Here is a 10,749-nt window from a genome sequence, read left to right as displayed (position 1 = left end):
TGGATATCGGAAGTGTTCCAGGTGAAATCGGGATTTTACCGGAGTATCGGAAGGTTACCGGAACCCCCCGGGAGCTATATGGGCCTTAGTGGGCTTTAGTGGAAAGGAGAAAGGGGCAGCCCAAGGTGGCTGTGTGCCTCCCCCCTTCCCCTAGTCCTATTAGGACTAGGATAGGTGGCCGGCCCCCTCTCTCTCTTTCCCCCCTCAAGGAATCCTATTCCAACTAGGATTGGGGGGGAATCCTACTCCCAGAGGGAGTAGGACTCTCCTGGCGCGCCTCCTATGGCCGGCCAGCCCTCCCCCCTTCTAGTCCTTTATATACTGAGGTAGAGGCACCCTAGAACACACAAGTTGATCAACGTGATCTATTCCTTAGCCGTGTGCGGTGCCCCCAGCCACCATATTCCTCGATAATACTGTAGCGGAGTTTAGGCGAAGCCCTGCTGCTGTAGTGCATCAAGATCGTCACCACGCCGTCGTGCTGACGAAACTCTTCCCCGACACTTTGCTGGATCGGAGTCCGGGGATCGTCATCGAGCTGAATGTGTGCTCGAACTCGGAGGTGCCGTAGTTTCGGTGCTTGATCGGTTGGATCGTGAAGACGTACGACTACTTCCTCTACGTTGCGTCAACGCTTCCGTAGTCGGTCTGCGTGGGTACGTAGACAACACTCTCCCCTCTCGTTGCTATGCATCACATGATCTTGCGTGTGTGTAGGGAATTTTTTGAAATTACTACGAAACCCAACATGGTATCAGAGCCTAGGTTATTTATGTTGATGTTATATGCACGAGTAGAACACAAGTGAGTTGTGGGCGATATAAGTCATACTGCCTACTAGCATGTCATACTTTGGTTCGGCGGCATTGTTGGACGAGACGACCCGGACCAACATTACGCGTACGCTTACGCGAGACCGGTTCCCCCGACGTGCTTTGCACACAGGTGGCTTGCGGGCGACTGTATCTCCAACTTTAGTTGAACCAAGTATGGCTACGCCCGGTCCTTGCGAAGGTTAAAACGGAGTCTATTTGACAAACTATCGCTGTGGTTTTGATGCGTAGGTGAGATTGGTTCTTGCTTAAGCCCGTAGCAGCCACGTAAAACTTGCAACAACAAAGTAGAGGACGTCTAACTTGTTTTTGCAGGGCATGTTGTGATGTGATATGGTCAAGGCATGATGCTGAATTTTATTGTATGAGATGATCATGTTTTGTAACCGAGTTATCGGCAACTGGCAGGAGCCATATGGTTGTCGCTTTATTGTATGCAATGCAATCGCGATGTAATGCTTTACTTTATTACTAAGCGGTAGTGATAGTCGTGGAAGCATAGGATTGGCGAGACGACAACGATGCTACGATGGAGATCAAGGTGTCGCGCCGGTGACGATGGTGATCATAACGGTGCTTCGGAGATGGAGATCACAAGCATAAGATGATGATGGCCATATCATATCACTTATATTGATTGCATGTGATGTTTATCTTTTTATGCATCTTATCTTGCTTTGATTGACAGTAGCATTATAAGATGATCTCTCACTAAATTATCAAGAAGTGTTCTCCCTGAGTATGCACCGTTGCCAAAGTTCGTCGTGCCCAGACACCACGTGATGATCGGGTGTGATAAGCTCTACGTCCATCTACAACGGGTGCAAGCCAGTTTTGCACACGCAGAATACTCAGGTTAAACTTGACGAGCCTAGCATATGTAGATATGGCCTCGGAACACAGAGACCGAAAGGTCGAGCGTGAATCATATAGTAGATATGATCAACATAACGATGTTCACCATTGAAAACTACTCCATCTCACGTGATGATCGGTTATGGTTTAGTTGATTTGGATCACGTAATCACTTAGAAGATTAGAGGGATGTCTATCTAAGTGGGAGTTCTTAAGTAATTTGATTAATTGAACTTAAATTTATCATGAACTTAGTCCTGGTAGTATTTTGCAAATTATGTTGTACATCAATGGCTCGCGTTGTTGCTTTCATATGTTTATTTTGATATGTTCCTAGAGAAAATTGTGTTGAAAGATGTTAGTAGCAATGATGCGGATTGGATCCGTGATCTGAGGTTTATCCTCATTGCTACACAGAAGAATTATGTCCTTGATGCACCGCTAGGTGACAGACCTATTGCAGGAGCAGATGCAGATGTTATGAACGTTTGGCTAGCTCAATATGATGACTACTTGATAGTTTAGTGCACCATGCTTAACGGCTTAGAATCGGGACTTCAAAGACGTTTTGAACATCATGGACCATATGAGATGTTCCAGGAATTGAAGTTAATATTTCAAGCAAATACCCGAGTTGAGAGATATGAAGTCTCCAACAAGTTCTATAGCTAAAAGATGGAGGAGAATCGCTCAACTAGTGAGCATGTGCTCAGATTGTCTGGGTACTACAATCGCTTGAATCAAGTGGGAGTTAATCTTCCAGATAAAATAGTGATTGACAGAATTCTCTAGTCACCATCACCAAGTTAGTAGAACTTCATGATGAACTATAATATGCAAGGGATAACGGAAACAACTCCCAAGCTCTTCGTGATGCTGAAAACAACGAAGGTAGAAATCAAGAAAAACATCAAGTGCTGATGGTTGACAAGACCACTAGTTTCAAGAAAAGGGCAAAGGGAAGAAGGGGAACTTCAAGAAGAACGGCAAGCAAGTCGCTGCTCAAGTGAAGAAGCCCAAGTCTGATCCTAAGCCTGAGACTAAGTGCTTCTACTGCAAAGGGACTGGTCACTGGAAGCGGAACTACCCCAAGTGATTGGCGGATAAGAAGGATGGCAAAGTGAACATAAGTATATTTGATATACATGTTATTGATGTGTACTTTACTAGTGTTTATAGCAACCCCTCAGTATTTGATACTGGATCAGTTGCTAAGAGTAGTAACTCGAAACGGGAGTTGCAGAATGAACAGAGACTAGTTAAGGGTGAAGTGACGATGTGTGTTGGAAGTGGTTCCAAGATTGATATGATCATCATCGCACACTCCTTATACTTTCGGGATTAGTGTTGAATCTAAATAAGTGTTATTTGGTGTTTGCGTTGAGCATGAATATGATTTGATCATGTTTATTGTAATACGGTTATTCATTTAAGTAAAAGAATAAATTGTTGTTCTGTTTACATGAATAAAACCTTATATGGTTACACACCCAATGAAAATAGTTCATTGGATCTCGATCTTAATGATACACATATTCATAATATTGAAACCAAAAGATGTGAAGTTAATAATGATAGTGCAACTTATTTGTGGCACTGTCGTTTAGGTCATATCGGTGTAAAGTGCATGAAGAAACTCCATACTAATGGACTTTTGGAACCACTTGATTATGAATCACTTGGTACTTGCGAACCGTGCCTCATGGGCAAGATGACTAAAAAACCGTTCTCTGGTACTATGGAGAGAGCAACAAATTTGTTGGAAATCATACATACCGATGTATGTGGTCCGATGAATATTGAGGCTCGTGGCGGATATCGTTATTTTCTCACCTTCACAGATGACTTAAGCAGATATGGGTATATCTACTTAATGAAACATAAATCTGAAACATTTGAAAAGTTCAAAGAATTTCAGAGTGAGGTTGAAAATCATCGTAACAAGAAAATAAAGTTTCTACGATCTGATCGTGGAGGAGAATATTTGAGTTACGAGTTTGGTCTTCAATTAAAACAATGTGGAATAGTTTCACAAACTCATGCCACCTGGAACACCACAGCATAATGGTGTGTCCGAATATCATAACCGTACTTTATTAGATATGGTGCGATCTATGATGTCTCTTACCGATCTACCACTATCGTTTTGGGGTTATGCATTAGAGACAGCTGCATTCACATTAAATAGGGCACCATCTAAGTCCGTTGAGACGACACAATCTGAACTGTGGTTTGGCAAGAAACCAAAGTTGTCATTTCTTAAAGTTTGGGGTTGTGATGCTTATATGAAAAAGTTTCATCCTAATAAGCTCAAACCCAAATCGGAGAAATATGTCCTCATAGGATACCCAAAGGAGACTGTTGGGTACACCTTCTATCACAAATCCGAAGGCAAGACTTTTGTTGCTAAATTCGGAGTTTTTCTAGAGAAGGAGTTTCTCTCGAAAGAAGTGAGTGGGAGGAAAGTAGAACTTGATGAGGTAAATGTACCTGCTCCCTTATTGGAAAGTAGTTCATCACAGAAATCTGTTCCTGTGACTACTACACCAATTAGTGAGGAAGCTAATGATGATGATCATGTAACTTCAGATCAAGTTACTACCAAATCTCGTAGGTAAACCAGAGTAAGATCCGCACCAGAGTGGTACGGTAATCCTGTTCTGAAAGTCATGTTACTAGACCATGACGAACTTGCGAACTATGAGGAAGCGATGATGAGCCCAGATTCCGCGAAATGGTTTGAGGCCATGAAATCTGAGATATGATCCATGTATGAGAACAAAGTATGGACTTTGGTTGACTTGCCCACTGATCGGCAAGCAATTGAGAATAAATGGATCTTCAAGAGGAAGACGGACGCTGATAGTAGTGTTACTATCTACAAAGCTAGAATTGTCGCAAAAAGGTTTTCGACAAGTTCAAGGTGTTGACTACGATGAGATTTTCTCACTCGTATCTATGCTTAAGTTTGTCCGAATCATGTTAGCAATTGCCGCATTTTATGAAATCTGGCAAATGGATAAATAAAACTGCATTCCTTAATGGATTTACTAAAGAAGAGTTGTATACGATGCAACTAGAAAGTTTTGTCGATCCTAAAGGTGTTAACTAAATATGCAAGCTCCAGCGATCCATCTATGGACTGGTGCAAGAATCTCGGAGTTGGAATATACGCTTTGATAAGTTGATCAAGGCATATAGTTTTATACAGACTTGCGGTGAAGCCTGTATTTACAAGAAAGTGAGTGGGAGCACTACATCATTTCTGATAAGTATATGTGTATGATATATTGTTGATCGGAAATAATGTAGAATTATTCTGCAAAGCATAAAGGAGTGTTTGAAAGGAGTTTTTCAAAGAAAGACTTCGGTAAAGCTGCTTACATATTGAGCTTCAAGATCTATAGAGATAGATCAAGACGCTTGATAAGTTTTTTTAATGAGTACATACCTTGACAAGATTTTGAAGTAGTTCAAAATGGAGCAGTCAAAGAAAGAGTTCTTGCCTGTATTACAAGGTGTGAAGTTGAGTAAGACTCAAAGCCCGACCACGGCAGAAGATAGAAAGAGAATGAAAGTCATTCCCTATGCCTTAGCTATAGGTTCTATAAAGTATGTCATGCTGTGTACCAGATCTATTGTATACCCTGCACTGATTTGGCAAGGGAATACAATAGTGATCTAGGAGTAGATCACTGGACAGCGGTCAGAATTATCCTTAGTGAAATAAGGATATGTTTCTCGATTATGGACGTGACAAAAAGGTTCGTCGTAAAGGGTTACGTCGATGCAAGTTTTTGACACTGATCCAGATAATTCTAAATCTCAATCTGGATACATATTGAAAGTGGGAGCAATTAGCTAGAGTAGCTCCGTGCAGAGCATTGTAGACATAGAATTTTGCAAAATACATACGGATCTGAATATGGCAGGCCCGTTGACTAAATTTCTCTCACAAGCAAAACATGATCACTCTTTGGGTGTTAATCACATAGCGATGTGAACTAGATTATTGAATCTAGTAAACCCTTTGGGTGTTAGTCACATGCAGATGTGAACCAATCACATAAAGATGTGAACTATTGGTGTTAATCACATAGCGATGTGAACTAGATTATTGACTCTAGTGCAAGTGGGAGACTGAAGAAAATATGCCCTAGAGGCAATAATAAAGTTATTATTTATTTCCTTATATCATGATAAATGTTTATTATTCATGCTAGAATTGTATTAACCGGAAACATAATACATGTGTGAATACATAGACAAACAGAGTGTCACTAGTATGCCTCTACTTGACTAGCTCGTTAATCAAAGATGGTTACGTTTCCTAACCATGAACAAAGAGTTGTTATTTGATTAACGAGGTCACATCATTAGTTGAATGATCTGATTGACATGACCCATTCCATTAGCTTAGCACCCGATCGTTTAGTATGTTGCTATTTGCTTTTCTTCATGACTTATACATGTTCCTATGACTATGAGATTATGCAACTCCGGTTTTCCGGAGGAACACTTTGTGTGCTACCAAACGTCACAACGTAACTGGGTGATTATAAAGGAGCTCTATAGGTGTCTCCAAAGGTACATGTTGGGTTGGCGTATTTCGAGATTAGGATTTGTCACTCTGAATGTCGGAGAGGTATCTCTGGGCCCTCTCGGTAATGCACATCACATAAGCCTTGCAAGCATTACAACTAATATGTTAGTTGTGAGATGATGTATTACGGAACGAGTAAAGAGACTTGCCGGTAACGAGATTGAGCTAGGTATTGGATACCGACGATCGAATCTCGAGCAAGTAACATATCGATGACAAAGGGAACAACGTATGTTGTTATGCGGTCTGACCGATAAAGATCTTCGTAGAATATGTAGGAGCCAATATGGGCATCCAGGTCCCGCTATTGGTTATTGACCGGAGACGTGTCTCGGTCATGTCTACATTGTTCTCGAACCCGTAGGGTCCGCACGCTTAAGGTTACGATGACAGTTATATTATGAGTTTATGCATTTTGATGTACCGAAGATTGTTCGGAGTCCCGGATGTGATCACGGACATGACGAGGAGTATCGAAATGGTCGAGACGTAAAGATTGATATATTGGAAGCCTATGTTTGGATATCGGAAGTGTTCCGGGTGAAATCGGGATTTTACCGGAGTACCAGGAGGTTACCGGAACCCCCCGGGAGCTATATGGGCCTTAGTGGGCTTTAGTGGAAAGGAGAAAGGGGCAGCCCAAGGTGGCTGTGCGCCTCCCCCCTTCCCCTAGTCCTATTAGGACTAGGAGAGGTGGCCGGCCCCCTCTCTCTCTTTCCCCCCTCAAGGAATCCTATTCCAACTAGGATTGGGGGGGAATCCTACTCCCAGAGGGAGTAGGACTCTCCTGGCGCGCCTCCTATCGCCGGCCAGCCCTCCCCCCTTCTAGTCCTTTATATACTGAGGTAGAGGCGCCCTAGAACACACAAGTTGATCCACGTGATCTATTCCTTAGCCGTGTGCGGTGCCCCCAGCCACCATATTCCTCGATAATACTGTAGCGGAGTTTAGGCGAAGCCCTGCTGCTGTAGTGCATCAAGATCGTCACCACGCCGTCGTGCTGACGGAACTCTTCCCCGACACTTTGCTGGATCGGAGTCCGGGGATCGTCATCGAGCTGAACGTGTGCTCGAACTCGGAGGTGCCGTAGTTTCGGTGCTTGATCGGTTGGATCGTGAAGACGTACGACTACTTCCTCTACATTGCGTCAATGCTTCCGCAGTCGGTCTCCGTGGGTACGTAGACAACACTCTCCCCTCTCGTTGCTATGCATCACATGATCTTGCGTGTGCGTAGGAAATTTTTTGAAATTACTACGAAACCCAACATGGTCATCGTGCGCGTGGATGTCGCAATGCTTGGCGCCCACTCAGCCTGTTGGCAACCTCTGCCATATCGTCACCACACCGCCTCGTCACTCAGCATTTTCAAGCCCAAGCTCCTGCTCCAAAACATGCCCATTCCAAAGGAATTCAGCGTCATTTCTGGGCAGCAATTGTTGCTTCTGCCCCCACTATCTCGGCGTCCTCGAGTTTTGCAACCCAGCAGCCTAGTTTTGCAGCGCAAGCCGAGTTATTGCACTCTGAACTGCAAGGCTTGGCGTCGCTTCAGCTGAAGGAGGCGGTGCAACCTCTACGTGATGTCGCCGAATCAATGCAAGGTTGGCTGCTTCGGTTTGGGAGCTTTATGGAGTGTGCGGAAGTTGTTCTAGACAGGCTCTCTATTGCTTTGATTGCGAAGCAAACCGCCCCTGCATCGTCTCCTATGGTTCATCTTGATGTTGGAGTTGTTGATGGGAGTGATATGGAGCTCTATGGTTGCTTTTCGCCTCGTTCCAAAGCCAGTTCGTCATCACTTCATGCTCTACCCACCGCTCATGTTGACTCCGTGGGAGAGGCCACTTCCGTGGTCTTGGCCCCGGTGATGCAGACCATGCCCGAGCTTCAAGGGATGTGTGAGGAACCAATTTCCCCGCTACATGGGGAATTGTTGGTGCATGTGGCTCCTGCTCCAACCACCTTGGAGCTTAGCCAAGTGCCAACGAAGGTGATGGATGGTGTTCCCATCTTGGACTTGGGTCTTGCAGAGGCTCGTGCGAGTTTCTGTGATGAGAATCTTTCCACCTTGCCTATGACTGAACCCACCAGGTCGGTGACGCCTGAAGTTAAGGAGGTTGATGCGGCCGTTGTCTTGGTGCGTGCTAGTGGCAATTTCTTAGTTGATGAGAATTACACCAAAAACTACAATGAGTTCTACAATTTCTTTGACAAATGGGCGTCTGATCACCCTGTGTCTAGCAAGACTGTTACTGGCGTGATGAAGGAGAAACCTGAGAAGAACATTGGGCAAGTGGTGTTTGTGGGTGATGAGGTTGATATAGCAAATGTGTCGACAACTAATTCTGAGGCTCTATTTGCGAAAGAGATCTATGACTTGCTTGCTAGTTTGGAAGTGGCTAGCCCCGGATCTGGCAAGGCGATTGCTTGCATCCTGACGAACAAGGCTACAACGGGCAAAATCGAGAAGGTGGAAAAAGCTCTTAGGAGCATAGGCAAGAAGTGTGGCGCCGTAGGAAAGGCGTCCGCCGCTGCTTAAATGGATGATCTCAAATGTCTTCGACCGTCCCCATGGTGGTGTCCGTTGTCTTGAGTCGAGGTGTTCCTGTTGGGTGTTCCATTGTGTTTTAAAAGTGTGAGAGTTTGTTGTTGTGCGTTGGTTATGTTTATTGGATCGATCGTGCGGTTGTGGTGTACCATACTTTGTGAGTAGTTCACATGTAGCGTATTTGTATTGATTTTTGCCCGGTTTCCATAATTAACTGGGCAATTCTCTTCTTCTTAATTAATCGACGAGGCAAAACTTTTACCTCCGTTTCGAAAAATAATACCATCAAATTCACTTCTTTGCAATTAATATTTAAAAAACAGGTTGCGCCTGCATATACAAACAGTTTTAGAAGTCCGGCTCCAAAAAAAGGAAAATACCGCTAACACCTTGCCACATCCTGCGGAGATCTCCCACCCCGCCCACGGGGAGCGCAATCTGAAGCTGATGGCCACCGCCCAAAGACGGACGAAAGTGAGTTGAGCTCTTCATTCTCGGGCTGGTTCTTGGAGGTTAGGTTAGTATTGCAAAGCCTTTCCCCCGGAAGAAAATTCGGAGGTTCATTGAACAATTTGCTAATGAGCCAACGGGCTATTCCGTAGTACTCGTATGTACTACTGCCTAATTAAACTGCGCGCGTTTGTTCTGGACTTTTACGATTGTTCCACGTAATGTAAAGAAAGAACATCATCAAGTACGCATAAAAAGATGTCATGCTACGAGTTCTAAGAGATGCGTAATAATACTGATGAACATTTACTGATCGCTGCGACGTGGAGATTTTGGGGCCTTATTAAACACATTAACGTGTGCAGCATGGGCGCTCGCTCGCGCAGTCCACGTGTGCAGGAGGTATTCGCGATGTACTGTGTCGATTTTGTCGCACACTCGTTCCTTCCCCTCGAAGGCAAGCACACCCACATCTCCACGCCTCCTCCTTTTCCCCTTTCGCACCCCCCTCCTCATCTATCCCTCGTTAACACAGCTGCGCCTCCGTCCTCCTTTCCTCGTCACCACAGCAAATCATCTCCCATGGCGGCGATCGGGACGAGGCAGGCGCGGCGGCTGCGGGCGGAAGCAGCAAGGGTTGAAGGAAGCGCGGGGAGGGACGGATGTGGGCGGGGTCGGCGGTTGAGGGCGAGCGCCGGACAGGCAGAGGGAGCGCCTTGGTCGAGGGAAAGCGAGGCTCGTCGGCTGGGCAACAACGAGCGCTGGACATGTAGAGGAGGCGGTGAGAAGGGGATGCCATGGGGGGCTCGGCTTCACCTCTCCCATCCTTTCTCTTCGGACGCACCCAACCTCTGCCACAAATCTCTCTCTCTCTCTCGGTTGGGGACAAGGGTTGACGTCAGCTCATGCTGCCGTCCTCGTGCCTCGGTGTGTCGTGTGTGGCGCCGGGCCTCCCCACGCCAGCCAGCACTCCTCCACCAATCCCTGCCCCTGAGATCCGCTGCCGCCACCACTGGCTCCTCGCTGTAGTGCCAGCAGCGGCACACCGCGACGGCGGTAACTCTCGAGAAGGGCGAGGCGGCGGATGGGGCCGGGACAGTGGCGGGGTTCACTGTCGTGATGAAGTTCGGCGGGTCGTCGCTGTCGTCGGCCGCACGGATCCGGGATGTGGCCGACCTCATCCTCAGCTTCCCCGAGGAGGCGCCCATCATCATCCTCTCCGCCATGGGGAAGGCCACCAATCGATGAGCTCGCTGTCATCAAGGAGCTTCATCTTACGTGTGTGCTATTTAAATTTGTCATACCTTGTTGCTCGAATGCTGGTTTGGAGTGTGCAAATCCTGATTCCTGAACCATTCGTTGGTGTGTCTGCTCAGGATCATTAGTGAGCCAAGATTGGACAGCTCTATTGTTTCAGGTATGCCACTGTTGCTTTTTTGTTGTTAGTTCAAAGTATATTTGTTC

At 45.7% G+C, this 10,749-nt stretch overlaps 1 protein-coding gene across 1 annotated transcript in view; it reads left to right on the top strand.

Moving 5' to 3' along the window:
- Window positions 1-9,766: 9,766 nt before the first annotated feature.
- Window positions 9,767-10,749, top strand: part of LOC123149284 (uncharacterized) — a 4,920-nt gene continuing 3,937 nt past the window's right edge. Inside the window, exons 1-2 of the mRNA XM_044568917.1 lie at window positions 9,767-10,563; window positions 10,662-10,702. Of these exons, the coding sequence (XP_044424852.1) occupies window positions 10,191-10,563; window positions 10,662-10,702 (414 nt within the window). The 5' untranslated portion in view covers window positions 9,767-10,190. The remainder of the gene's footprint in view (window positions 10,564-10,661; window positions 10,703-10,749) is intronic.

This window comes from Triticum aestivum, chromosome 7A (assembly GCF_018294505.1).
Source record: "Triticum aestivum cultivar Chinese Spring chromosome 7A, IWGSC CS RefSeq v2.1, whole genome shotgun sequence".
NCBI lineage: Eukaryota > Viridiplantae > Streptophyta > Magnoliopsida > Poales > Poaceae > Triticum > Triticum aestivum.
The sequence above is the reverse complement of the archived record's forward strand: the minus strand, read 5'-3'. Positions and strand labels throughout refer to the sequence as shown.